At 53.5% G+C, this 27,149-nt stretch overlaps 1 protein-coding gene across 11 annotated transcripts in view; it reads left to right on the top strand.

The window, feature by feature from the left end:
* Nucleotides 1–25,693, top strand: part of TLE3 (TLE family member 3, transcriptional corepressor) — a 50,443-nt gene extending 24,750 nt beyond the window's left edge. For 2 of the 11 annotated variants that reach the window (XM_012507518.2, XM_030814667.1), the window contains exons 7-20: nt 7,281–7,485; nt 9,025–9,041; nt 12,846–12,965; nt 14,034–14,084; nt 14,667–14,819; nt 15,191–15,323; nt 15,824–16,008; nt 17,101–17,177; nt 18,177–18,426; nt 18,789–19,036; nt 20,096–20,243; nt 20,938–21,088; nt 21,995–22,071; nt 23,259–25,693. In XM_012507518.2, coding sequence (XP_012362972.2) covers nt 7,281–7,485; nt 9,025–9,041; nt 12,846–12,965; nt 14,034–14,084; nt 14,667–14,819; nt 15,191–15,323; nt 15,824–16,008; nt 17,101–17,177; nt 18,177–18,426; nt 18,789–19,036; nt 20,096–20,243; nt 20,938–21,088; nt 21,995–22,071; nt 23,259–23,366 — 1,923 coding nt within the window. In that variant the 3' untranslated portion in view covers nt 23,367–25,693. Of the gene's footprint in view, nt 1–7,280; nt 7,486–9,024; nt 9,042–12,845; nt 12,966–14,033; nt 14,085–14,666; nt 14,820–15,190; nt 15,333–15,823; nt 16,024–17,100; nt 17,178–18,176; nt 18,427–18,788; nt 19,037–20,095; nt 20,244–20,937; nt 21,089–21,994; nt 22,072–23,258 lie in introns of all 11 variants that reach the window. The other 9 variants (XM_003267161.4, XM_030814665.1, XM_012507517.2 and 6 more) reach the window with 6 other exon arrangements.
* The last annotated feature ends 1,456 nt before the right edge of the window (nt 25,694–27,149 follow it).

The raw sequence follows: 27,149 nt of genomic DNA, 5'->3' as shown, positions 1-27,149 counted from the left end.
CAACTCCAACATTCTGGGAACCTGGTTGGTTTTCTTTCCTCTTTCTGTTCTCATGGGAGTCACTATTTCAAGGTAGAACTGAAGGCCCCAGGATTTTCCTCTGCTTGGTGGGATACATGATGACTCTTCACTTTTCTGCCTGGGGCAGAAACCTGGAGGTCTGTGTTTTAGTCATGGTTCTTCCCCCACGTGACCTTTGGCAAGTCCCTTCTCTTCCTTGGGCCTCAGTTCCTGTATCCGTAAAGGGAGAATGTACACCGGCTCATCTCTTTGGGCACTCCTGACTCCTACCAGGAATGCTGGGAGGCTGGAATCACAGAATGACACTTACGGACACCGGCCCTTCCATCACGCCGTCAGGACCCGAGATGGTTGCAGAGTCATTTGGTGAAGGCATCCCAGTGGATTTGTCCTTCTGGGCTGAGCCCATAGGGACACTTCTCACTGCTGCTTGGGCGGGTGGGGGATGCAAGCATTGGTCTGGTTTGAATCCTGGCCTACTATGTGGAATGGGCAGAGAGGAGTCTTGAAACTGGAACGTGAAGAAGTGTTCAGTGCTGGAAGGCAGTACCCCGAGAGGGGAAATCATGATATTTTAATGTTTGAAGTATCATCAGAGATCATCTAGCCCAGGGATCATCAACCTTGACACTGTTGAAATTTGGGGCCAGATCATTCTTTGCCATCCTGTGCATTGTGAGATGTTCAGCAGCATCCTTGGCCTGTAGCCACTAGAGGTCAATAATACCCCGACACTCGTGACACCCCAAAACATCTCTAGACGTTGCCAGATAGTCGTAGGAGGCAAAATAGCCCTTGGTTAAGAACCTCTGATTTAGCTCAATGCCCTTGTTTTACAGAGAGGGGAAGTGATAATGATGTTGAGGAGCAAAGCCAGGCCAGAGGCCCAGGTGGCTGACTCCCAGCCCAGGGCTCTTCCCCTGGCCCCGGTGCAGCCCTGGAGGGTGGCCTGTGTCATCTGTCTCAGTGACCAGCTCTCAGCTTGGTGGTGGTTCTGCTAGTGGTAGCAGGGGGCTGCAGGGGTGGGACATACCTTGTGAATTCTGTTTTCTGACATTTCTCCTCTTCCAGCTCCTCACCGCATCCCCTTTCAACCATCTTCTTGAGGTTTCCAGGCCAACTCCTCCTACCCCTGCGGTGGCCACAGCAGGGTCCCCTCTCCCCCTCTGCCTCCCTCTTTGGAATTAAAATCCTCTTATGAAAATAATTTTTTTTAAGTTTTAAGAAAGGAGTAAAATTGGGGGAGAAGCACTGCTTGGATTAGCTGTACTTCCTTTTAAGTAGTATTTAGGAAGCTACAAGTTAGGTCGAGGCAGCTCGAGGCAGACATTGGAATTCAATTAAAGCCAACGAGTGGGGCCTGTGACCCCCATTTTCAAGGTAATTGCTTCTCCAGCTCTGAGTGAATGCAGCCATCGCCCTGTCATTAAGCAGGCAGCCGTCTAATCACTGCGCCTGACAGAGCCTCACAAGGCAGGAATTACGGACAGCTGAGGCGTGCTCGTGCTGGGAAGCCGTGCTTGACTGCACTCCAGTGAAGGAGGCCGCTGATCTAGTCAGGGCGTTCTTTATCTCCTCCTCGAGGAGAGAAGAGAGTGAGCTGCAGCTGAACCGCCTCTGGGCGCCAGGTGAAGAAGGATAACAGGGGATGCAGAGCCACGGGCTGAACAAAAGGGTGGGCATCCTGGCCCCAGCAGGAAAGGGCAGGAGAGAGAGGGTCCCAGGAGGCTCCTGACAGCTTCCAGTGGCTACCCCCACTGCACTGTTGGATTTGCTGCTCCGGAAGGAGACACAACCTGGCACCCTGGTCTTGGACTTAGAGGAGGGCTTTGGGCAAGTCACTTTGTTCCTCCAGGCCTCAGTTTCTCCATCTGCCCTACTTGTTTAGTGGCTTTCTTGCTCATGGAGTTGAAAGATTCTGAGGTCATGGCTCAGCTCAACTCAAAGAGAAATCAGATACCTCTGGCATGGGCAGGGAGGTAGCCAGTGGCATATTTATCATGAGGATTAGAGTATTCCTAGGGTTTTCCTTCCTGGTGAGAAAGGGCAGGATCCAAGGTCAGGGTGGTGTGTGTGAAAAGGGGAAGGAAAGACAGATAGAGGGAACCAGGCTCTCGAGCCGAGCCAAGCCTCCCCACTCCCCTGCTGGACCACAGGGAACTCAAGCGTCCACCGAGGGAAGAGAGGTGGAAGATTGTCTCTCTTCTAGCTGGGGCCTGGCAAGACTTGGTTACAGTAGCCCTGTTTCTGTTACATGCTTCTTGGATCAAATTAACAGGAGGGGCTTTAGAAGGACAAGATTCCTGAGCACGAGGAGGGAAATTTGACACTTGGTCAGCAACTTGCAGAAGGCAGCATCTATATTTCCCAAGCAGATTTAAGACCCTGTGAGCTGATGTATCACCCATTTCTGGAGCCCTCTTTTTACATTGCTGTATCATGGCCCAAGATCTTTGGACTGGAAAGTGGAGGAGGTCTCATCTGCTTACCTACTGACAATTTGGTCTTCATTCCCTTGGAAATTAACAGTAGGGGAGATATCACAGAGCATTGACTTGATTTTTTTTTTTTAAGTGGGAGCGAAGAGAGGAAGAGGGATGTTGTAGCTTGTCACAAAATACACAGGATATTTTGAAGCCATACCTAAGGCATTCACTCCAGGATGTGGATGAGCTGCATTCAGTTGACTGAATTTTGTATGATGGGAAAGGATGGCCAAGAGAATGTGCCTTAGGATCCGTCTTTCAGCCAGGCAGTCGTGGTGGAGGGAGGTAATGCTGAATTTGAGTCTGGGCTCTGGTTGCTGCTGGCTTCATGAAGCTGTTCAGCCTCCCAAGCCTGTTCGCCATCTCTGAAGTGGTGATCACAAGGGTTGTTGTGAGCACTAAAAGCTATTACCAACCCCAGAAGCTCAATGCATGTGGAGCTATGGTGCCCATTGAGTGATGTGAAAGAGAAGGAGCAGTCGGAGGCCTGGAGCTGTTCTCGCTGTCCTTGGAGGGCAGGAAGTATTCATTTTACGCAGTCAGGAGCCTGTCTTTGACTCCTCTGGTGGGAGCCCTTGGCGGGTCTTGGCTCTGGAAATGCTTAGACAACTTCTCTAAGTTCAACCCAAATCATGAACCTGAGAAACGCAGCATTAAATCACCTAGTGAAGGCCTAAGGCGCGATGTGCATAATGCAATTACACATACTCTGCAAGCAAGATCTTCCCTTCAACCTCTTCTGGAAGTAACCGCACCTTCTGAGCCAGGCCACGGGCGCTTATCACTTGTGTGGAGTACATGTTTGTTGACCTGTTTGTGCTCTGGCAGGACATGTTCAAGGAGGGAAAAGTGAACGCCCATGCATGGGCTGGGTTCCAGGCTCCTAGCCCCTCTTTGGGGTTAGGGATGCAAGAGGGAATTATTGACTTCCTTTCATATTGTGGATGGAGAAGTTCCCATATTGGAAGGAAGGATATAAGCTGGAGACAGGCGGTCTCTGATTGTGGAATTGATTCCATTTCTCTGCCATGGGGAAAGCTACTCAGTTGAAAACAGTATCAGCCTCCCACTCAGACATCACTGTGTTTGAGCACATTGTGCTCTGAAACCAGCAGACGTGTTGCAGGGGATAGGAATACAGCCTGAGGATAGCTGTGCCCGCCTGCCTGCGGAGGTGCTGAGCTGTGATAGGGACGGGGGTCAGGTGGGGCCTTGCCCGAATCTTCGTTTCACTCTCTGTTGTACCCAAGATTGTTGTTAGCAGACCCTGCGTCCGACAAGCTCTGGCGTCTGCTCTTGCACTGAGGAAGGAGCCTTGGAGGTTGGCTCTTCTGTCCCTGCTTCCCAGAGTCTGCTGGACCAGTCCTCGCTGTGCCTTCAAACCACCCCAAGGAGACCTCGAGGGAGTTTCTGGCTCTTTGCAGCAGGTTGCTCTTGCACTCAGAGATGAGGAACGCTTCAGTTTTGCATGGGAGATTCCTTTTCTCTTTTGCAAAGAGGACGCTCCTACCTGACAACACTAAGGCAGAAAACCAGCCTCTCAGCCTTGGAAGCTTAACAGCTTTGAAAGCCACTGTCTGCCAAACAGCCGCTGCTGCCTTTGTTCCAAGTTTCTGACGTTGGTTCACTGGTTCATGTTTTGGACAAGCAGGACACCTCATGACCCCATTGATGCTTCCTGTCCCAACTAACTGTTCTAGCTGCATCTAATTGGGCCTTGGAAGGAAGGCGTGGAGCTGGGAGGCAGTTGGCACTTGTGGACACCATTTCTCAGCCTCTTCATATACCTTTTCCAAAATTTTCACTAATTTACCCAGAAGACATGTACTGAGCAAACATGCCAGGCACTGTTAGAGGTGCTAGGATGGAGAAGACACAGTCTGTGTTTCTGGAACTCACAGGTTGCCAAGCAGTGCACAAAGGCAAAAGAAACGGTTTACACCTGGGATCTGTCCATTTGCTAAGATTGAGCACCTGCTCCATTTTTACCTGTAGTCACACATGTGATCCTGGCACAACGCAGAGAGGTCGGCTGACTTGTCCAAGGACTCACAGCTGATAAAGGATAGAGCTGGAAGTCCGCCTTATTCTGCCTGGCTCCATTGTCTGTGCCGTTAGAGCTCTTAGAACAGAGAAATCCATTCTGACCTGAGGTGGGAGGGCATTCAGAGGAGATGGCCTTTGAACTGGGCAAAGCTGAGCCCGGAAGGTTGGGTAGGAGAAGAGACCTTTCCTGCTAAGATAAGACTCGGGGTGCGTGGAGCTATCAACTCCATCTTTCCTTGGGTACAAATGTTCAGTGCACATTTTCTCTAGAAACAGACTTGTTCGTGAGAGGAATTAGCTGTGTCTGCAGGCAGCAAAGCTACTTCTTTGAAGCCTTCCTTCCCCTCCTCTTATTTGTCTCTTCCTCAAGGAATCTTATTGGCTCTGCACTATAAAATGCGGATTAAATACCTCAGCCCTTGCTTTCTGGGATTTTACTAAATAGTTATCACCAGCAGAATTAATGGGCCTACCAACAATTTGTCTAAACAAAGGGGCCCTACTGGAGACTCGTTTTAAAACCAGGTATCCAGATAAAGTTGTATTGTCCAACCACACCAGGGAATACTAGGTAGCCATTAAAAAGGACAAGAAAATTTCTTCAGAACATTGCTAAATTAAAATCAAGCTGTATAGCAGTATGGTTCACAAGAGCCCATTTCTATATAAATACATTTGAAATGTGTAGATTTTCATAAAGAAAAACCTAGGCAGATTTAACAGTAGAATCTTCCGAGGGTAGGATTGAAGGGTAATTAAAAAAACTTTTTAACATCTACTTATTTTTAGTATTTTCTTAAAATGAGCATGTATTAGTTTTGTAATAAGATATAAAAAATTACATTTTCTTAAAAAAGAAAAAGTGGAGGAGCTCAGAGTAAGCTCCCATCCTAGAGGAGCTGGAGTTTCTTAGCTGGGAGGGGTTGGATCTCCACATTGGACTCTGTGATGCTGGCTCCAGGGGCCCCCATAGCTTTGTGTCTGCCATAGTGTCTCAGTGCAGATGTGGGGTCAGACCACCCTGGGACAGTGCCCATGAACTGCCTAGCAACAGACATCACAGAAATGCTCTGACAGCTTTGAGCGACGGCCGCAGTGCCAGCCTTTCACCCAGAACTGACAAAGGGAGCCCTCTGGGGCCAGGAGTGCCATGGCTACTGTGGCTGCCATTAAGTTTGGGATGAGGCCAGGTGGGCAGTTTGCAGCTTAGCTGGGGGAGAGTAGGGCCCTTTATCCATAACCTGAAATGCTTACTGCCTCCTCTTGCCGGAGCCATGGGCCTTCACTGTGTTCTGTTATCTGTTCGCAGTTGCCAGAAAACCATCTCATATTGACAGGCGAGCTCCCTTAGTAAGGTGTGAGATCTGGAAGCTTCTCAGATGTATTCTGTATGGCACTCCCCACCAACCCCTTTTGCTTTGGGGATCTTCTTAGGAATGAACATTCTTTGGATGAGGGCTGGTGGTTGACAGATTTACTAGTGGTGGGATTTGGCCAATTACTAGCTACCTACTCCAGCCCCCTAAGCATCTATTAAATGGCCACAACCCCTCCCTTGCCAGGTGGTTGGAAGGTGCCCAGGCATTCATTCAGGCATTCAGTAAATGTTAGTTTTCTTCTCTTGCACTAGTTGAGAAAAAAGATGTGTGCATAGGTGGATACCAGCATACCTAACTTCTCTTGCAGTAGTGGAGAAGAAGTTGGGTGGGGCGAAGGGAGAGGAAAGAGAAGCCCAAGCCCCTGAGGCTAGTGTTGAGTGGGGAAGTTGGGCCTCTGGAGCCAGGGCAGCGGAATCCTTGACTAGGGAGGAGACAGGGAGAATTGCATTGTTGTTGTTGATAATACTGACTTGCTGCATGGCAAGTTTTTAGAAGGGTTCAGGAATCCATTTTAAACTCTTTGTAAATGTTAGCTACTGCCATGAGGCTTAGTAGCTGTGTGCCACGAGCTGCTGCAGACATTATCTTACAATAATCCTCTGGGGTCTGCTGCTTTCCCTCTTTACAGATAAGGAAATTTGAGGCTCCAGGACTTGAAGTAACCTGCCCCAGGCCACACAGCTAGAAAGTGCCGGAGCTGGGATTTCAATCCTGGTCTGTCTAGTTCCAAAGCCTCCACTCTTCCAGTTACCCCGTTCTCCACCACTGATGTCCGGTGACGTTAGCACTCATTCCATTGGCCCCCAGCTCATCTGGCTCTGGGGCCTTTGCTGTGATGACCTGCCCTGCCCCTGCTCTGTAAGGCAGGCTTGGAGTTCCTAAGAAATAAGGAGCCTTCCCCAGAGTCCAGCCTCGGGGTGGAAGGTGCTGGCAGCTAATGCTGAAGGCATGTACGCATGAGCAAACACTGCCAGGGCTGTGAGCTTAAAAATGGATCCCTCTCTACTCAGAGGGAACCCCATGACTTTGTGGTTTTTTAAATGCGTGCATTATTTATCTCAGGCTTGGAAACAAACATTGAGAAATTCTTCTTGAAACTGGGGTGCAGGGGGTTGGGGGGTGCTTGAAGACATGAATCTTTACATTACAGTCTATTAACAGACTTCCTTCAGCGAGACGTTCATGTGGACTGAGCTGGGGGCAAAGGTTTTGGGGGTGCTTCCCCTGCCACCCACCCAATGAAGGAGCAAGAGGAATGGGAAGAGCCATTCCCTCCCTCCCTCCTGAGGTGGCCACACCTCCCCTGCCCTCCCCATCTCCGCTGTACTCACCACCGACTTCATTGCAGCAGCAGCAGCTCCAGGCGCAGCACCTCTCCCATGCCACACACGGCCCCCCGGTCCAGTTGCCACCCCACCCGTCAGGTCTCCAGCCTCCAGGAATCCCCCCAGTGACAGGGAGCAGTTCTGGGCTGCTGGCACTGGGTGCCCTGGGCAGCCAGGCCCATCTGACGGTGAAGGATGAGAAGAACCACCATGAACTCGATCACAGAGGTGCGGCTGGGCTGGGGCAGAGGGTGGGGCGGGGCAGGGCTGGGCATGGGCGCTCATAGGCCTCACAGTGAGTGGACCCAGCAAGTGCTGTCGTCCTAGGACCAGGAGTTACCAAGGATTTGGAGCCATCTGTTGAATACCTGGCGCGCGGAAGCCAGCGCCATCCAATCCCATGCACCTTTTCCTACTCCTTGGTGTGGACCTGGTATTCTCTGTCCTGAAGACCCTGTCTGTTCGTCTGGAGCCCCCTCCCATTTTCCCACAACACCCTTGCCTGTCCTTCAGGGGCCAGCCCTGGTCCACCCCTTCAGGATGCCTTCCTGGTCAGACTAGGGGCTTTTTCAAGTTCCCATAAGAGTTGAAGAGTTGGTATGCCAAGGCGAAGTCCTTGTTACTGTCGTCTTACATCCTCCCCCTGGAAAATGTCTTGTGCTCACCACGATCATTAGTTCCCTAGGACAGGGGCCAAGCTCTTGGGTGTTTTCCTTACATCTGTGTCTCACCGATGCAGAAGCCTGGGAAAGGTGCACAGTCAGCGCTCAGGTAAAGGTTTGTTAGCTGGCTGCCTGTAAGTGGGGGTAGTGCACACGCCAGCAAGAGATCACATTGACTTGGAGTCAGAACTTGTTCCCTGACCCTCTCTGCAGCCCCTACCTTGAGGACCCAGGAAGGTGCACCAAGCTTGGCCTCAGGAGGGGTTCACTGGATCAGGGAAGAGAAAGGCCTGGCTCCCTAGGAGGCCCTTTTCAAAAATTGGTGCCAAATGCACTCTGCCCTTAGATACGGTATTGACTGGGGCACGTAGCCAACACCTTCTGAGCACTAGCGACCTGGAATGTCACCATCCTGCCTTGGCCCAGGCCACAGGGTGGTAGCTGGTCCCGGGAACTGGAGGCTACAATTTTTGTCTTACAGTGGGATGGTCCTTTTGGCAGAGGAAGAGGGGCCTCTCCATAGCAGACAGGAGAACTGGGGAGCTAGTGCTTAGCTGGGCAAATTATCAGAGGCTTCAGCTTTTAGGGGAATCCTGACAAAGAATCAGAGAATGGTGTTAATTTCAAAAACAAAATTAAAGAAACCACTCCTAAATTCCTTTGTTTTTTTTAAAACAATAAAGTTCTTAACTCCAGGTCCTGCTGGTATTTTATATGGCATGATCCTTCTCAAGCTTGTGATCTTAAGACCCCTAGTCTGCTAAAGAGTAAACTTGGTGCCCTCTGGCATGACAGGGAGAACTGGGTCAAAGGCCTACCATCCCCACCCTGGGGACTGGGCCTCCCCTGCCCACCCTGGGGACTGGAGGGGTGGGAGCAGCATTGGAATTTGGGTGGCGAATTTCCAAACCGAGAAACGCCACCTAATGGCCCTGCCTTGGCTGATCCACAGAGACAGCAATCCAGGCCTTCTGCCCATTTTAAAACCAGTGCACTAGAAAATCACAAAAGCCAGCTGGACTTAGACTGACCTTTTTCCTTTTTTTTTGTCTTTTTGTCTTGGGGTGCCTGACCTTCCTCCTATCCTGGCCTTCTTTCCCCAAAGAGAGAGAATCCAGTGCGGTAAGTGTTGGCACTCTGGAACCTGGAGGGGTGTTTGGGTGCTGGGAGGAGGTGGGACGCGGGGCTCCCAGAATCGCGGGCCTGAGACCAGTCAGTTGGTGTCCAAAGCTTGCTTCCGGGTTCCCGGTTCTGCTCTGTGGGTTGTAACTGGGAATTTTGTTGTTTGTTTACTCTTGCTGAGCTGGGAGTCCTGGCTTCAGTGCTGATGTCTTAGTCCAGAGCCAGTGGTTGGGTGAGGGGTAGTTACTGTCATAAAATGGGAGCTGCTGTCGTCACCTGTTGAGAGTGACCTTCAATTGTGGAAGCCCTTCATCTCTCCAGGCTTTAGGTCCGTGATTTGTCAAATGACGAGCTTGGGCTAAATGAGCTCTAACTCCCTTTCATATGAGAGGTGATACTTTGAGAGGTCAGCTGACCAGCCCTGGATCTTCCATTGCGAGGGGCTTTGTGGAGTCTCTGGGCTAAACCCAGGGCTAAGTACCGAGGTGTCCCATGTTCAGGGCCAAGGTTTTTACTTACCCCCCCTGCTAGGATGCCTCCTGTATGATCTTGCATCCTCTCATTCCCTTCAAACGCCTGCAGTTTCTCCCTGCTCTGGGCTTTCACTCGATTTAAGAAAGTGCTAGCAGGCGAGCATTAAGGCCAGGCCGCCTGCGTGTCTGCCAGCTCTGAGATTTGTTGTAAATCTTTCTGATCACACTGAGGCTCCGAGGTTCTGTTTCAAGTGAATAAGCCTTCTGAATAAGCGCAGTGGAGTCTGGATAAAAAAAATCCTCCAGCGATTAGCAAAGCTATTTTATTCCTCATCGCCGTCCTTGTATCTGGGGCCATCTAATCTGTTAGGATGGCTTCGGTTATTACCTCGTGTTAAGTAGGACTTGGAAGGTCAGGCAGTTAACTAACCATCTAGACAGCAGCTTCCTTGCGCAGCTCTCTCCAATCCAACCCTCCTTCCCTTCCTGGCCCTCCCCCAACCCAGGCTGACTTTTTAAACTTCCCATTAACAGTGAGGCTGGCGTCCTTTGCCTCTTGCCCCGCCTACATGCTCAGAAATCCAGGACCACATTTGGGCTGAGGAATGGCTAGGTACCTAAGAGAGGAGTCATTGAAGCTGAAAATGCATGTTCGCTGCCCCAGTACTGATCCTCTAACATGCCATTTTCAGAGAGGCAGTTTGCCTAGATAGGAGGAGGCCTGGATTGGACATTTTAAGGCTGAGGTCTGCTCCCAGCTTCATGAGACCCTGTGTAGTTCTCTTGGCCTCTCTGAGCCTCAGTTTCCTTATCCATCCATGGGAATAATTCCTGCTTGACTAACCTCTCAGCTTTGTTTAGGAAGACCCATTATAACCTGACTGAGGATCCAGATTATCTGGCTAGCAGGGACCCACTTCAGTGGAATTGGAGGGGGAGTGGGAAGCCCAGCACTCTCTAAAGAGCATGAGTCTTTACCTCATCCTCATCCCTATTGGCTTCTGGCGTTGTGCCTCATCTGTGAAAGTTTTCTGCTAAAAGACCCCCCCGGGAACCTGCAAGAGCTGGGCTGTTTACCGTGCTCGCTGAGGTCCATGCATGGCACACATGGGCCTCAGGAAACTCCAATGGGAATGAATCAAGATGCTGGGCAGAGGCAGCAGTGGGCAGTTCAGGGCCGAGGCTGTGCGCATGGCATGTGGCGTGGTGATGGTGTCAGGGGCGGTGTAGACTGAAATAATCAGGCTTTGGAAACCAGGTTGTCAACAGATGAGGCCTACGGCAGGAAGGACAAGGCTGTGTCAGAGTGGGAGGGGGGATGGGGGGACAGGCTGGAAGCTGTCCCAGAAGGGGTTAGTCTGGAGTCCAATTAGTGGTAGCTTCATTCATATTTCCTTGCCTAGCCGAAGCAATAAAAAATACTTAGTTTTTTGGCTGCCTGCCAGCCAGAGGCGGGCTGGATCGATGCCGCTAAATGCCTGACATGACTCTCCGGTAGCGGCGAGGGTTTTCAGCCTGACTGCATGAGAAGAAAGAGCTCGCTGTTCTCCCGAGCTGAGCACCGGGTCGCAAGGAGAAACACGAGCAGCCGCACGCCCCCTCCCCTGCCCGCCCGCCTGCAAGGGGCAGCCAGTGCGAGGGGCTGGAAGCATTTCTGCTTAGCACAGGGTGGCCACCACCGTCAGAGGAAATGAAATGAAATGACGGTGATTTTTCTGCCGGCGATTGCAGCAGCTAATTGAATTGCGGCTGTGCGCACATCACCACTGCTCCTGCACGGCTGTGGGGAAGGTTGAGCTGCAGTTCCATTATAACCTCCATGTTTTCTTCAAGGCTTGATAACTCTGCCATTTTAATTTGCCTCAGGCAGAAACTTGGCAGGGTAGGGCTGCCCAGAACCCGGCTTAGGAAAGGAAATTAAGTTCTGAGGCTGGTTGCCGCACTATTCCCACCGAATACCGCTCAGCCCCGTTCCCTCCAAGTGGCCCTTGCCCCTGAGCCACCCTTGGCCTCTGGGAAGTGGAGAAGAGAAGCCTCATTCCACTTGCCTTCTGATGCTCTTCTCTTCTGAACAGATGTCCCTCTGGGTCTCCATGTGACCTCCTGTGTTGCATGGGGACTGGGACCCGGGATGGCCTGTCCTTTTCTTCCAGCTCCATCATAGCTGGACCATGAGCTCCTGGAGGGCAGGGATTGTGCCTCATTCAGTCTGCCACTTCTGGCCTGCAGCACCAGGGCTGACCCAGGGCAGCTGCTCGGAAATTGGTGGGTGGGTGAAGGTAAAGTTTGGACTCTTAGAAAGGAGTCAACCTCACAAATATTGTAGAGGGGTATTGGTCCTGATATTATTCTCTGGGCACAGAGGTTTGCTGGCAGGTGCCCTTGCCAGTTGCACTTCCCTCCCTGCCCCCCAGCTCGGTGGTAACAGCCCCATGGTGATTTCTGACCACTATCAACCCCCAGGACTGCTCCGTCATCTTCCCTCTTCCTAGGCCTCCCATCCCAAAGGCTTCTCATCCCATTGGCTTTATAGTTGAGGCAGAACTCACAAAAATTTGGGGTTCCCTTTGTGCCACCTTCTGCTAGGGGAGCTTGGGCACATTAGCCAACCTCTCGGGGTCTCCACTTGGTGATGGCTACAGAGGTGGTGACTGTCCCTGCCCTTGCTCCTTTTCCTGTCTGTCAGAGGGAAAGGCTTCATGACATGGCATTTTTGTTTTTTTACAACCCTGGTGTTTCTCCAGAGTTGCTGACAGCCTCACCATGGAGGCGGAGGTGTTCACACAGAATGCTCGGCTGCTCATCTCCACTGGGAAGTTGGTGGCTGCCTGACGCCCTCCTTCCCTATCAATCTCCCCATTCCTGTCGGGCTCAGCAAATGAAGTATTGCTCATGGCCCCCGCCTGTCAGCTCAGATCCATCTTACAAGACTCAGCGCAAATTCCACTTATCCCTCCTTTGAGCAAATGAGTGTAGCAAGCGTGAGATGGGTGGTGAATGAAACCCAGGTGACCCTCGCCCTCACGGAGCGTAGTCACACAGGCCAGAAGGCAGATGGCTTACTGCAGGGTTAATTATTTAATAGCAGTGCGGAGCTGCAAAAGAGAATTGGGGATGTGCCCAGGGCATCTCCCCAGGGACTCAGTCTCAGGGGAGTGGGGAAGTCTTCCCTGTCAAGGCTCTGATGGAGCCACGATCTGCAGGGCAGAGAGGAGTTCAGCTTCTCTTCCCTCCCCTGACCTCTGTGTCACCTGCACTTAGCTGTGTGCGGATGTGTGAATTGTTACACGCAGCAGAAAGTTTTAACCCTGAACCCTCTTCTTCCTTCCAGAATAACTCTGTGTCACCCTCGGAAAGCCTCCGGGCCAGTGAGAAGCACCGGGGCTCTGCGGACTACAGCATGGAAGCCAAGAAGCGGAAGGCGGAGGAGAAGGACAGCTTGAGCCGATATGTACGTCCAAGGCGCCGTGGCACCACTGGGGTTTCTGTTGGGTAGGGCAGGGGGTGTCTGCAGGGCCCAAGCTGTGGCCAGGGTCCTCTTGTGGTTGGCAGTGAGTCAGAGAAACACAGGTGGCGATAGGGGGCCCTATTGAGGAGGGCAGGGTGGGGACAGGGCTAGGGTGAAGTTCACACACACTGTAAGCATGCAAGCCACTGTGGGGTGGAGGTGGATGGGGAGGTCGTCCTGGCCTCCGTGGGGTCTCTTCCCACAGACAGGCCAACAACCCCATGCTGCTGTCATGGTGCTGCCGGAATCCCACTTGGCTCTAAGGGGCTGCTCCCAGTGCCCCCCAAAATGTGGACCCTACAGTCCTCTCAGTTGGCCCCAGGCATGCACTCACTTGGCCACCCAGTCATGGCTTTTACTAGCCTTTTAATAGGATGCCCCCGGCACGTGAGACCCTAGTGGAAGCATGGCTGTTGTGTTTCCCCTGTGTCAGGCTGTGCAGGGCTGAGAGCTGGGACAGAGGGAAGGGGAGGATATGGTGCAGGGCCTCAGTGGTCTTGCACCCAGCCCTCTTCAGCCACATGGCTGCTGTGTGGCTTTGGACACATTGAGCACCTGAAGGACACTCAGCTGTGTTTCTGTGAGAGGAGGCAAGTTACCATCCCACACAGACGGGTGGGAATGACCAGGTGAGAGCAGCACACTGACTGTGAAGGATGGTGGATGTAAAACCAGCTGGGAAGAAGGTTCTGGCTTCAGAGAGAAGCAGAAGGGCAGGCTGTGGGGGCAGGGGCTGAGAACTGCTATGTTGGAGCGGGTGTCAGTGCGGCTGCCCAGTGGGTACAGGAGTGGAGTAACCTGGGGACTGGGCTAGGGGACAGCCTCACAGGGAGACCGTGTTGAGCTGGAGTGGAGCCTGTTGAAGGGCAGGGCTGGAGTAGAAAGCATGGACTTTGGGGTTTGGCCCAGCTTCAGGTCCTGGCCAGTAGAAGGACAGGGTGGTTTGGGCTCAGTCAGGGGTGGGGAAAGTGTGGCGTCTTACTGACCAGTTGGCTTCTCTCTTGGTTGCAGGACAGTGATGGGGACAAGAGTGATGATCTGGTGGTGGATGTTTCCAATGAGGTATGGGCAGGCCTGGTTGAAAGGGGGCTCTTGGTTTGGAATTATTCCTCCCCAGGGTGGGATCTATTCTGTCTGTTCTAGTATTACTGGCAGCCTGAGCAGGGAGACAAGGCCTCCAGTCTTGGGGTCTCAGGGGGTCAAGAGGAGCAGGGCAGGGCTTTGCTACATGGTGTCCAGGCATTTATGGGCCCAGAGGGCCTCCTGCAATGGGTCTCCAGAGAGACACCCCCAAAGATCCCAGGTAGGGGCCATCTTCTATTCCCCGTGATCCTCCATCGCCCTGGGGGCTCAGCCTCAGGGGCCTGAGGAGGAGCTGGAGAGCATCTACACTCGGCCAAACCCAGCCATGCTGATTGAAATCCTGAACTTGTGTTTGACATTGGGCAGAACACCCTTCCAGTCTCTCTAGGCCTCAGTCAGACCAGATGGTTAAGAGTTAGTTTCCCCTCACTGGGGCCTCCAGTCTTTCAGCCAAGCTCGTCTTCCCATCACCCATGCCCTCTCTCTTCCCACTCCTAGAGCAGGGATGCCTCAAGGCTGGCTGTTGCTTTCAGTGCATCTCTGCATCACTTGTGTTTTCAGGACCCCGCAACGCCCCGGGTCAGCCCGGCACACTCCCCTCCTGAAAATGGGCTGGACAAGGCCCGTAGCCTGAAAAAAGATGCCCCCACCAGCCCCGCCTCGGTGGCCTCTTCCAGTAGCACACCTTCCTCCAAGACCAAAGACCTTGGTCATGTATGTGGGGTCTGGGTGGAAGGGAGTGGGAAGGGAGCGGCAGGGACTGGAGCTGGGGTGGTGCCGATTGGCAGGCAGAGGGGTGGAGTGGAAGAAGCTGGATGGGTGATTGGTCCTGGTTTACCTCCTGTGCCTGCTGGGCCTGTGCTAATGAGTCAACATTTCTGAGCCTTGGTTGCTACGTCTGTAAAATGGGAGTGATCACCCCAGTCCCTGCCAAACAAGGTTGGGTAAGGATTGAGAAGCTGTTCGGCAGAAGCTTCAAAAGGGGCTGGCTCTGGGCTTCACGCTGGGACCGGCACCAGTTGTGCCCGGCTCCTAGGGGAATGGAAGCCTCATGGCCTCCCTTGTTCTGCATCTCCTGTCTTCAGAACGACAAATCCTCCACCCCTGGGCTCAAGTCCAACACACCAACCCCAAGGAACGACGCCCCAACTCCAGGCACCAGCACGACCCCAGGGCTCAGGTCGATGCCGGGTAAACCTCCGGGCATGGACCCGATAGGTATAATGGGTAGGCACCATGGGCTGGGTTAATCTGATTGGGGGGAGGGGGTCTGCCCCTGGCCAGGGCAGGGGTGACACACAAGCATGGGATAGAGCACAGGCAGTGTCTCCCAGGGCCTGCCCTTGGGGACTTCACAGTCAGATTTGAGGGGGTGATGCCAGGGTTTCTGGGGCCCCTGCTGGGCCAGACGTGAAAGCAGCATCAGACAGGTCAGTGCTCCCAAGATCTGTTCCCACTCCTGTTACTAGTCCAGTGAGGCTCTAAGCAAGCCCGTTTGGGCCTCCATATCCTGCTCTGTAAAAAGAGATGGGTGCATCTGCCAAGCTCTAAGCTTCTTTGGCTCTGAAGGCAGGGATCCCAGTTGGGTGGGTTCAGTCTGAGAGGACTGCCTGGAGCAGGCAGCTTAAGAATGCAGGGAGGGTTATTGCTGGGTGAGGCGGCCATGGTCATGTCCCGATCCCCCTAAGGCCCACCTCCCTGACACCCATCCCTTGCAGCCTCGGCTCTGCGCACGCCCATCTCCATCACCAGCTCCTATGCGGCGCCCTTCGCCATGATGAGCCACCACGAGATGAACGGCTCCCTCACCAGTCCTGGAGCCTACGCCGGCCTCCACAACATCCCACCCCAGATGAGCGCCGCCGCCGCTGCTGCAGCTGCTGCCTACGGCCGATCGCCAATGGTGAGCTTTGGAGCTGTACGTAGACCTTTTGGCTCCTTTCTTGGGGACTGGGCGCGGTGTTGGGAGCCAGTGGGGGTTGGAGGGGTGCTCCCCACATGCTAAAGGGGGCCCTTCAGGGTCTCAAGGCCAGGCAGCTGCCCCTGTGGGGAGACGGTATATCGGAAAGAATTGAGACTTGGCTGGAAGGGCACACACTTCGGGGCTAGCAGACCAGGGTTCCATCCCCTACTGGCCTGTGAGCTGCCCTGTGACCTCATGCAAAGCAGCCTCCCTTTCAGTCTGCGAAACGGGGCTGACATCTGGCTTTCCCGGCTCTGGGGGGTGGGAATTCCAGGGCGAGTCAGGTGATGTCCATGGAGCAAGGGTCTCATAGATGGGACTGGTCGTTATAAGACTTTGCATTGTGGTGAATGAATAATAAGAGTTAGGGGCTGGGCACAGTGGCTCATGCCTGTAATCCCAGCACTTTGGGAGGCCAAGGTGGGTGGATCACCTGAGGTCAGGAGATCGAGACCAGCCTGGCCAGCCAACATGGTGAAACCTCATCTCTACTAAAAATACAAAAATTAGCCAGGCATGGTGGCAGGTGCTATTCGGGAGGTGGAGGCAGGAGACTCACTTGAACCCGGGAGGCGGAGGTTGCAGTGAGCCAAGATCACGCCACTGCACTCCAGCTTGGGCGGCAGAGCCAGACTCCATCTCAAAAAATAAAAAGAAGAGTTAAGGTTGGCGGGGAGAGGGGCCCTTTTTTAGGAAACAGTTTTCCTTTTTACCTTCTGGACCTGGGGTGGCCTCCTCTCCACTGGCAGGATCACAGGAGAGGAAAGAAGTAGGGCAGGGCCAGCTCTGCCTTGCAGAATAGGGAGGATGCTGGTTCAGAGTGGGGGTCTGCACTGTCACCCCCTCCCTGCCACGGGCCCTCCTGGGCCTGTGTCTCCTCTGAATCAATGGGCTCTGCTCTGCTCAGCTTGTCTCTTGGGTTACAAAGTGGCAGAGCCGTGCAGGCAGGACCCCGGGTGGGTGGTGGAGGATGCAGGGGTGGGGATGTGTGGCAGCACGGCTGATGGAGGGCTGTCTTGCCTTGCTTTCCAGGTTGGTTTTGACCCTCACCCCCCAATGCGGGCCACAGGCCTCCCCTCAAGCCTGGCCTCCATTCCTGGAGGAAAACCGTAAGCTTTGGCTATACTTACTGCATGCTTTGTAGGATGGGCAGGAGAGAGCACTCTACCCCCTCTTCCAACAACGCCCCTCATCCCCTGACCAAGGGTTTGCCCTGGTGCATGTCCCTTTGGAAAGGTATCTGTCCCTCTGGAGGCATCGAGGGCTGGTTGCAACCCCAGGAAACTGTAGCCAAGCCACACTTCTGAGCACCCACAGAAGCTCCCTCCAACAGAGGAGCCATGGGGTTAGCTAAGTACATGGCCACTGGGCTGGGAGAGAAGGAACACTCCTCACCGAGTCACCTGGAGCTGTGGTGGGCCTTGCTGACTCCTTTGGGTTCGACCTGCTGGGAAGGCCCCAGTGCCGCTGGTCGCAGGCCCTTCCCTGTCAGCAGTGCTTCCCTCCCCTGGAGGGCACACTCTCCCCAGCCCTGCACTTCCTCGGGTTGCTAGGAAACTAAAAGATTGAGCCTACAGATAATGCCGAGACACTGCCTGACACAGTCCTCTAATTGTCCACGAAAATCTAGATGCTGATTGAGAGGGCACCCACCAGAGCCTGAAACAGCGGGCAGGCTGGGCTGGCTCCCCACTGGCTCTGACACGGACTTTCCCATTTGCTACTGGAGGGGCAAGCAGATCCCTTCCCCAATACCACCGGCTCCTAAAGCAAGAGGTGGCATTTCAGCCAGGCCCTTTCCAGGGTTGGCATGTTGGGGGAATGTATGGATCATGGGAAAGGGCATTCCAGGACATCTGTGGGTTTCTGGTCTGATTTGGAGCAAGGATATATAACTGGGTGTAAAAATCAAAGCTGGTCTGTTAATCCCTCTCCACCCCGATGGAGCCATCCCAGTACATGGGGTTACTGGGTTCGAAAGGTTTCAGAGCAGAGGGGCCTGGAGGCAGGGCAGCCAGTCGGGGGCGGTGCAGGTGACCTGGGCCAGGCCTGTGGGAACTCTGAGGGGCCGGGATGGATGGCAGCAGTGACAGTTCTCACCTTTTCAGAGCGTACTCATTCCATGTGAGCGCTGATGGGCAGATGCAGCCCGTGCCCTTCCCCCACGACGCCCTGGCAGGCCCCGGCATCCCACGGCATGCCCGGCAGATCAACACACTCAGCCACGGGGAGGTGGTGTGTGCTGTGACCATCAGCAACCCCACGAGGCACGTCTACACAGGTGGCAAGGGCTGCGTGAAGATCTGGGACATCAGCCAGCCAGGCAGCAAGAGCCCCATCTCCCAGCTGGACTGCCTGGTGAGAATCCCAGGGCCACCGTGACTCCTCCAGCTGGTGTAGGAGGATGGGGCAGCCTGGGCCACAGGGGAGAGCCCCAGGGCCCAGCTCAGCATCGTATTGGCTGAGCAACTTTAGGCAAGCTGACTAACCTCTCTGAGCCTCAGTTGTGCCTTCTCTGTGTGGGGCTGATACTGACCTCCTGGTATTCATGAAAGATCAAAGGGTTGTGAATTTGAGGAATGGAGACAGCCTGGCAGCTGCTGGGTATAGGGGAGGCTGTAAGCAGGACTGGTGAGGGTGCTCGGTGTTGCTGGACAGGACTCTCCTGGTGCCCAGGAGGGGAAGTAGGCAGCACTCAGCCCTGCCCCTTCTCCCTCCAGAACAGGGACAATTACATCCGCTCCTGCAAGCTGCTCCCTGATGGGCGCACGCTCATCGTGGGCGGCGAGGCCAGCACGCTCACCATCTGGGACCTGGCCTCGCCCACGCCCCGCATCAAGGCCGAGCTGACGTCCTCGGCTCCCGCCTGTTACGCCCTGGCCATCAGCCCTGACGCCAAAGTCTGCTTCTCCTGCTGCAGCGATGGGAACATTGCTGTCTGGGACCTGCACAACCAGACCCTGGTCAGGTGAGCCGGCAGGAGGGAGCATTAGTGCCTTGTCCTGGGGAAGTTTTTACCCATCCTGCCTGGTCTTGTTTGCTGTGACCTTGGCCCTGTCTGAGGCACTGTGGGGTGGCCAGAACGGTTGGGATGAGGGATGCACAGGTGAAAAGACAGCTCCGTCTGCCTTATGTGAGGGACAGAGGAGGGAGGGCCATTGGGCCCAGGAGCTTGGAGAGGGCTCTGGGAAGAAAGTGGAGCTGAAGCATGTCTGGGAGAGTGGAGGTCAGATTAGTGGAGCAAGCAGAGAGGCCGGGAGCAGAGGCCCAGAGACCAGATTAGGGAGACCTGACTGGGAAGCCACATCACATGGTGGCTAAACAAGCCTCAGGACAAAACTGCTGGGTTTGAATCCTGCCTCCACTATGACCTAGTGCAAGTCGCTGAGCCCCTGCAGCTCAGTTTCTTCCTGTGTAAAACAGCGACAGTGGAGCATCTTCCTCTGACTGTGCTGCAGTGTAAAGGCAGACGGGTGCCTGGCCCAGCTGACTCTTGTATACATGGGCTGTGTGTTATTCAGCGTGTTCATGGATGGCCTCAGCCCCATAGTTCATGCAGGGTGAAGAGATAGATTAAGAGGGCAAATTGAGGGCGTGTGGAATGCGAGCTAAGGGGCTGTGTCCTAAAGGCAGTGGGGCCCTGCATTCTTTATCAGTCATCTCTTGCGTAGCTTCCCCAGGGCCTTCCTGCCTTCCTCACCTTCCTGAGCCTCCAGCTCCACCTCCTCCAGAGGCCTACCCTGGAGGGATTCAGTCTCAGAAGGCTGGTGCAAGGTCCCCTTTTCACCTCCCCCGCCCCCCCCCCCCCCCCACCCATTTCCCAGGGGACTTGTCCCTGGGCAAACCCTTCTGTGGAACTGGAAAGAGGCCGGGCTAGCTTTTGCTGCAAGCTCGCTAAGGGACCATGCGCATAGTGCACTCTTCTGGGCCTCAGTTTCCTCTTCTGCTCAGACTGCCCCTGGGATGGCTGCCACCTGGTAGTCCATGGTTCCCGGGACTCACCCTCCTCCCTGCTTGGCTTTCGTAGGCAGTTCCAGGGCCACACGGATGGGGCCAGCTGCATAGACATCTCCCACGATGGCACCAAACTGTGGACAGGGGGCCTGGACAACACGGTGCGCTCCTGGGACCTGCGGGAGGGCCGGCAGCTACAGCAGCATGACTTCACTTCCCAGGTGTGCGGCCCAAGACTCCTCCCTTCCCAAAGAGCAGTGTGTTCCCTCCCTCCGTGGCCCCAGTGGCTGGGTCAGGGACAAAGGGACCCTCACAGAGTGGCCACTGCCAAGAGACTTGGGACCAACCTGAGCCATCTGGGAAGGCTTCCTGGAGGAAGCAGCAATGAAACAGATGGAGATGATCTTGGGGTTGGACACATTTCGCCCAACTGTGGAAATTCGATTCATTCTGTGCTGCTATTGAGCACTTTGTCCTCGGCGTCCTCATTCACAAGATGGAAATAATAGTAGCACCCTCCTAGGTCTGATGTGGGCACCTGAAATGATCCCTCTAAAAGCCATAGCCATAAACCCTACTCACAGAAAGCATTCCAGGGATTATTATTTCTTATTTGCATTCCTCACTTTAATATTTTAATCTTAAATATTTAATATTTTAGTGGGTTTTTTTTTAACTCACTTTTTTCTTAAGGAAAGACGAAAGTCTCAGAGACAGAGTAACTGAATGCAAAATGTGTGTGCTTTCTCACCTATAAAATGGGGATGGAAAATGACCTCCCATACTCCTGGGTTATTGGGTGGGTGGGGAGGGACCCTGAGCCTCAGAGGACCTGAGCAGCACCTTTGGGAGCCGCCCTCCTCTTGAGGGCAGAGAATGCTGAGCTCAGTCCATCTCCCCTCCCGCCACCTGCAGATCTTCTCGCTGGGTTACTGCCCCACTGGGGAGTGGCTGGCCGTGGGCATGGAGAGCAGCAACGTGGAGGTGCTGCACCACACCAAGCCTGACAAGTACCAGCTGCACCTGCACGAGAGCTGTGTGCTCTCCCTCAAGTTCGCCTACTGCGGTGAGCCTTGGATGGGCCCAGGCCTGATGGAGTGGGGTGGGGAACCCAGGGCAGCCTGGCCCAACAGGACAGAAGAGGGGCCCAAAGCTGATAGAACAAGCTAGGCGCTGGAACCAGGCCTCCTGACCCCTGGGCTGGTGCCCCTTCAACACCCTTTAGTGATCTTGTTCCACATCCTTGTTTCTTGGATGCAGATGTCACCATGAGTCATTGAACTGTCCGGACACTAGGCCAGAGCCAGTTCTTGCAGGCTTGGGGCAAAGGAACAGGACAGTAGCAGTGCAGGCAGTTCCTCTCCGTGGTTACAGCCACTGGCTTTGACATTTGATAGCCTTGGATGGGAATGTCTGTTCCTCCGCTGACAAGCTGTGCAGTCTTGAACATCTCACCCTCTCTGAGCTCTAGTGGATTTTTCTCTCTGGTCGGGAATAGCATGGTGCTCATGGCTTTCAGGGAGCATAAGGGCTTTAACACTTGTAGAGCCCTGGCCCAGTGCCTGCCTGGAGGAAGGGCGCCCACTGACTGCTGTCTTCAGCCAGGTCTCCAGACTCCCAGGGCTTGGATATTTTCAGTATTTCCTGTCGCCTTCCAGTAGTAGAATTTAGAAAGGCCAGTCAACCTCAGTGGCTTTGACAAGAATCTTTTGAGGCAGTGTTATCACTGCAATTAACTTCAAATCCTACCTTTTCCCATCCTAGCCCCACCCAGCCCTCCCCCTGGATTTCAGAGAAAGGCCTTCTCCAGGTGTCCGCATGTCCCGTTTGCAAAATGCCTCTCGAAATTGGAGAGTCATACTAGTTAGCAGTTCTCACTGCTTTTCTGTGGCAGCTGGCCATGTCTAGGGCAGGTGTCGCTTTAGAGGGCAGTGAGCTACAACCTGATCATGCCTTTGCCTCCCACCTGCAGGCAAGTGGTTCGTGAGCACTGGGAAAGATAACCTTCTCAACGCCTGGAGGACGCCTTATGGAGCCAGCATATTCCAGGTACTGCCCACCATCTGAGTCCTCCTCTGGGTTCCACCCAGAGTTGAAACTTGGCGGTGGTGATGGGAGTGAGGATAGCAGGAGGAAGAATAGGAGGAGCCTGGAGCCAGGATCAGACCTGCCCTGGTCCCCTCCCCACCCCTACCTGATGGGGGAGCAAGATGGGTTCTCCCAAGGACCTGGGGACTTCAGCAGGACACACAATCTGCTACTAATGGCTTCTGACCCCTGATGGCAAAGGCTTTTAAGCCGGGGCACTTGCCGGACTTGGAGAGCGAGGAATAGCATAAATGTTTTTGCTCTGGGCTGGATGCTGAGCACCGGCAGGAGGTGCGCTGGGCAGCTGGGCACCCGGCAGCCTTGCCCAGAGCAGTGTTCCCTCCTCAAGTGAGTGAGTGTTCCCACCTGCATTCAGCACCAGCAGGGACATGGACAGGAAAGAGAGGAGGAAAGGAAGAGGATTTTTATAATCTACCAGGATCTGGGGCCTGCCATACGGCACTGATTGGCACACACACGTGTGCACACATACACGTGCACTCTTTCCCACACACGATCAAACTCACACTCATTTACTCACGCACACTTGGTCTCCCACACACACTTTCTTCCCCTCTCTCTGTCTTGCGCATCCACACACACACTTGCTTTCTCTCTCACTCCCTCAGCCAACATGCAGCTTTCTGGACCCAGGCTGAAATGTCTGGTGTCCAGCATGTCAAACCTCATTGTTAGGGTCTCTAGTTACAGCACATGCTTCAAACATCAGGTGCCAATCCTTTTCCTAACTCATCAGGCTGTGGGCCTGAGCTGCTGACGCCAGCTCCTAGCTCGGAAATGCCTCTTCATATTTGTAAACTCGGAGGAGAAGCTCGTGCTAAAGCGTCCTGTTCTGATCATTATAACTTACTGAAAAGATCATGTGGGGGACTATTACGGAGCTTTTCCTTATGGAAAAGCAGGTGGGAGGGGAGCTGTACCTGAAAAAGCTTCATGGGTGCTTTAAAGCCTCCCCGCCTCCTCTTCACCGCACTGTGCTCCAGGTCGGAGCATCAGAGAGGGGCAGAGGAGGGCAATTGTTTCCGAGAGAACCTAGACGGTGTTGAGCGCTGGAAAATGAATTCCTGTCTTTTTTTCTCCCCGCACCCCACGCCTTCCTGCTGCTTCTCCTCGTCTTCCTCCTCCAGTCTAAAGAATCCTCGTCTGTCTTGAGTTGTGACATTTCAGCGGATGACAAATACATTGTAACAGGCTCTGGTGACAAGAAGGCCACAGTTTATGAGGTCATCTACTAAACAAGAACTCCAGCAGGGCTGTCAAACTCTGGGAGAAACCGACTCGGCTCTGACAGGGAGACCCCCAGGCGAGGGGCCCCGAGGATGGTGGAGGATGGGCCGCAGGCAGCCGAGCATTCGGGGCTGTGCTCGGGGCTGTGCTCCGGCCGACTGAGAGGGCGCGTGCCCCGTCACGGTCTGGACTCCTGGGTCTGGATTGATGTGTCCCACAGACTCGGAAGGGTTCTGCTCCTCCTCCTCCCCCTGAACAATGCTGGCAGTTGCTACAAATAGATTTATTGGAGGCTTATGGCTCGGGTTCCCCCACAGACCCGCTCATGAGTCTCTGTTTGTTCTTCCCCTTTCTTTTGCCCTGTCCCCCACCTTGGGTCGGGGGTGCTGGTGTGGACCACATTGTTGTGCTGGGGGAGGGTGGGGTCTCTCTTTGCCGATTGTGCAGTGCACAAGATTTGTGAAAAATGTAAATAACAGACTCCTATTGCGGACTGATCAGTGGGAGAGGAGGTCCCTTCCCACCGGAAACTCTGACCGTGTATTTCGCCTGCTGTATTTGTAATCCACTCGTGGTGGTGGCTTTTTTTTTTTTTTTTTTTTTTTTTAAATAAACAGATGTTCTCACCTGGGAAGAGGAGACAGGGAGGGGAACCAATTGAAGAAAGAGCAGAAAAGTTCTAGAGTGTGGAAAAGGCAACCAGGTTGGCCGTAAGATGCCTGCTGGAATGCGCGTGCCTCCACACGGGTCTGGGCATCCGGACTCAGCACCAGCCGGCCAGACTGAGGGATGGAAGGCACTGAGATGGGGGCCGTCCAGGCGGACAGCCGCAGAAACCGAGCTTTCTGTGGTCTCTTGCACTCTGGCTGCCTCTTGCCCTCTGTGTGTCTCTCTTTCTTGGTGTCTCTCTCCTCCTCAGCCTGGTCTTTCTCTTTGGTGCACACTTAGTTATTGTTATGAGCAACGGAAGTTCAAAGGAACTCCCTCCCCAGCTCTTCTGAATCTTGGGACACAGCCTAAAAAGGACAAAAAGTTAGAAGACAGCATAGCAACTCAGCTCAGGGAGCTACCAGAGAAAAATAGCAACTGATGTGGGTGCTTTTTTTTTTTTTTAATTTGAATAAAAAGAATTAGAAGTGATGTCCTTTTATAAAATGCCTTCTCCCCCTTCCCGCCTACAGCCTCTTCCTGTCCCCTTAGAGGGGGGAAAGTGTATAAACCTACAGGGTTGTGAGTCTGAAAAGAGGATCCCCCTCACCCCCACCCTGGGCAGAGCAGTGGGGGCTGGGGGGTGGGAGAGGGGGACACAGATCCTGGCACACTGTGGATATTTCTTACAGATTGCAGTCTCTTGCGGCCCAAACAGGTTAGGTAGACTATCGCCTCTGGCAGGTGCCACCTTTTGGTACCAACATGTTCTGAGGGGTTAGGATTCGGGTTGGGTTTTTTGTTGTTGTTTTTTTTTCCTTTTGGTCTTTTTCTTCTTCTTCTTTTAAAGAAAAGCTAAAGGCCGCTGTGAGTCCTGGTGGCGGGCTCTCCATGGATGTAGCATATCGAAGATAATTTTTATACTGCATTTTTATGGATTATTTTGTAATGTGTGATTCCGTCTGCTGAGGAGGAGGGAGGGGCTCCAGGGAAAGCCACCCACCTTCAGTGAGGTTGCTCCCCAGCTGAGCGCACCGTGCATGGGATGTGGAGGCTGGCGCCACACCCTGTGCCTCTCCAAGGCTGGGCGCATGGGGCATCCAGAGCCTCTCTGGGTCTCAGATGTCCATCTGCCACCTCTTGTTAAGGCTCTAGCCAGAAGGGAGGGTGAGGGTAGAAGAAAGTTATTCCTGAAGAAAAAAAGAATGAAAAGTCATTGTACTGAACTGTTTTTATATTTTTAAAAGTTACTATTTAAAGGTTGGTTTGATTGTTGCGTCTTAATTGCCTCTCCCCCCAGTTTGTCAGTCCCGCCCCCCGCCCCCCACCCCCCGGGAAAACAGGCCACTGTCGCTCTCACATTCTGGAGCCTGGGCCAGGGCCAGGGCCATTTCCCATCGATGTGAGCTCTTCTCATCTCACAGCATTCCCCGCGCTGCTCCCACCCCCTTCTCCCCCTCCAGATACCCAACAGCGCAGCAGGGATTTCACAATCCCACACTGTGTCGCCTCCCATCCAAGCGCCAGGGAGGGTGGGGGGTAGGAGCTAAGACTTCCTCTGGACAGATTGGCAGGGCAGAGTTCACTGAGGGGAAGGAAGACCACAAGTTAACACCAAAGTATTGTACAGCTGTCAATGCAAAACTTTTTTGGAAAAAAAATTAAACGTAATGAACTTGAAGCGAAACTGCAAAGTGTCTGTGAACATCTGGACCTTGGAAACCTGCACCATTTTATTTTAAGCTTAACACTTTAGGTGGGACGAGGAGATCTTCAATCTCTAGGTCACAAAGGTGTGTTTTTGAATGATTCAGAAGGAAGCATTTGCAGAAGGGGCAGACCCAGAAATGCAGGTCATTGTCCCCAGGGAGGGAGTCGGGGGCTGGGGGGGAAGAGGAGAATGCTGGTGCCCATTCCCGGGTGGTCCCCAGGCTCTTGGATTTAACGCACCCATTAGCAAAAGCTCTCAGGGCACTGGAGATTAACATGGTTTCCAACTCCTTATTTTGTCAAAGTCATTCTCAATCAGCACAAACAATTGCCTGCTGTCATTTCATACAAGAAAGGGAATCTAACATTTACAAAAAAAAAAGAGGAATGACAATCTCAGCATAAAGCACAGTCCTTATGACTAGAAAGGACAACTGGCCTCTCTCCACACAGAGGGGTCATTTAGCTGGAGAGGGAGGTCCTCTCCGAATTATGGAAGAGACAATGCCAGCAGGTAGAAGGGACCAGACAGACTGCAGTGGGCTACAGCCCTGCCTCAAATGGTTGCAGGGGTGTGAGTGAAACAGCGCTCCTTGGACCATACCTTTCTTGTGTGTCCATCTCTGGGCATTGCAACAGAGGGCTAGGGGGCTGGGAGTAGGCTCTGGCCAGAATAAGATTGCGTGTTTGTCCAGAGCATGAGGTTACCCATGGGAGCCAAGATCAGGGTGGAATTGGGGCTTGCAGGCCCCAGTTTGGCAGAAGAGGAAAATGTCCCTCAGGGAATACTCACCCCCCAGGCTTGTCCTACTGGGAAGCAAGGCCGGTCAGTGTTACTCTTTGAGAGACTGAACCTCTGCAAGGCTGTTCACTGAGATTTCCTGGGCACGCTCAAGGATGGAGAGATGACCAAGATTCAGTCCCTGCCATAGAAGCTCACAGTTCAAGGTGGGGGAGACGATACAGCCCCTTCCTTCATTTGACCTGTGTTCCCACTGCTGCTGTTGTTAATGTCAGCACACTGCGCCTCCCCTGCACTGAGCCTCTCTGCACGTGCTTCCTCCTGCTGCATCTCCCCATCCACCACTCCTCCATTGCTTTCCACCCAACCCTGGCTGGTGGCACGAACCACATCTGGGAGCTTGTTAGAAATCTACAATGAGCCCCTCAGTCCTACCGAAGCAGAATCTGCATTTTAACATGCTGCCGTGATTCCTGTGCACATCAGTATTTGTGAAGCATTCCAGTCTAAGAGGAGGGGCCCACTCCATGGTAAACCCATTCCCATCCTTAATCCCCGCACGTTGCCTCCTTTTTACTTAACAGGGTGACAGGAGGCCTTGATGCCATTTTTCTGGCCTTTGTCACCCTCCAAGTGTTCCTGTCCTCTTATGCAGAAACCCAGGCTTGTAGCAACCATAGCGTTTACAACA

The sequence above is a fragment of the Nomascus leucogenys genome, chromosome 6 (genome assembly GCF_006542625.1).
Source record: "Nomascus leucogenys isolate Asia chromosome 6, Asia_NLE_v1, whole genome shotgun sequence".
Classification (NCBI taxonomy): Eukaryota; Metazoa; Chordata; class Mammalia; order Primates; family Hylobatidae; genus Nomascus; species Nomascus leucogenys.
This window is presented reverse-complemented; position numbering and strand designations above follow the sequence as displayed.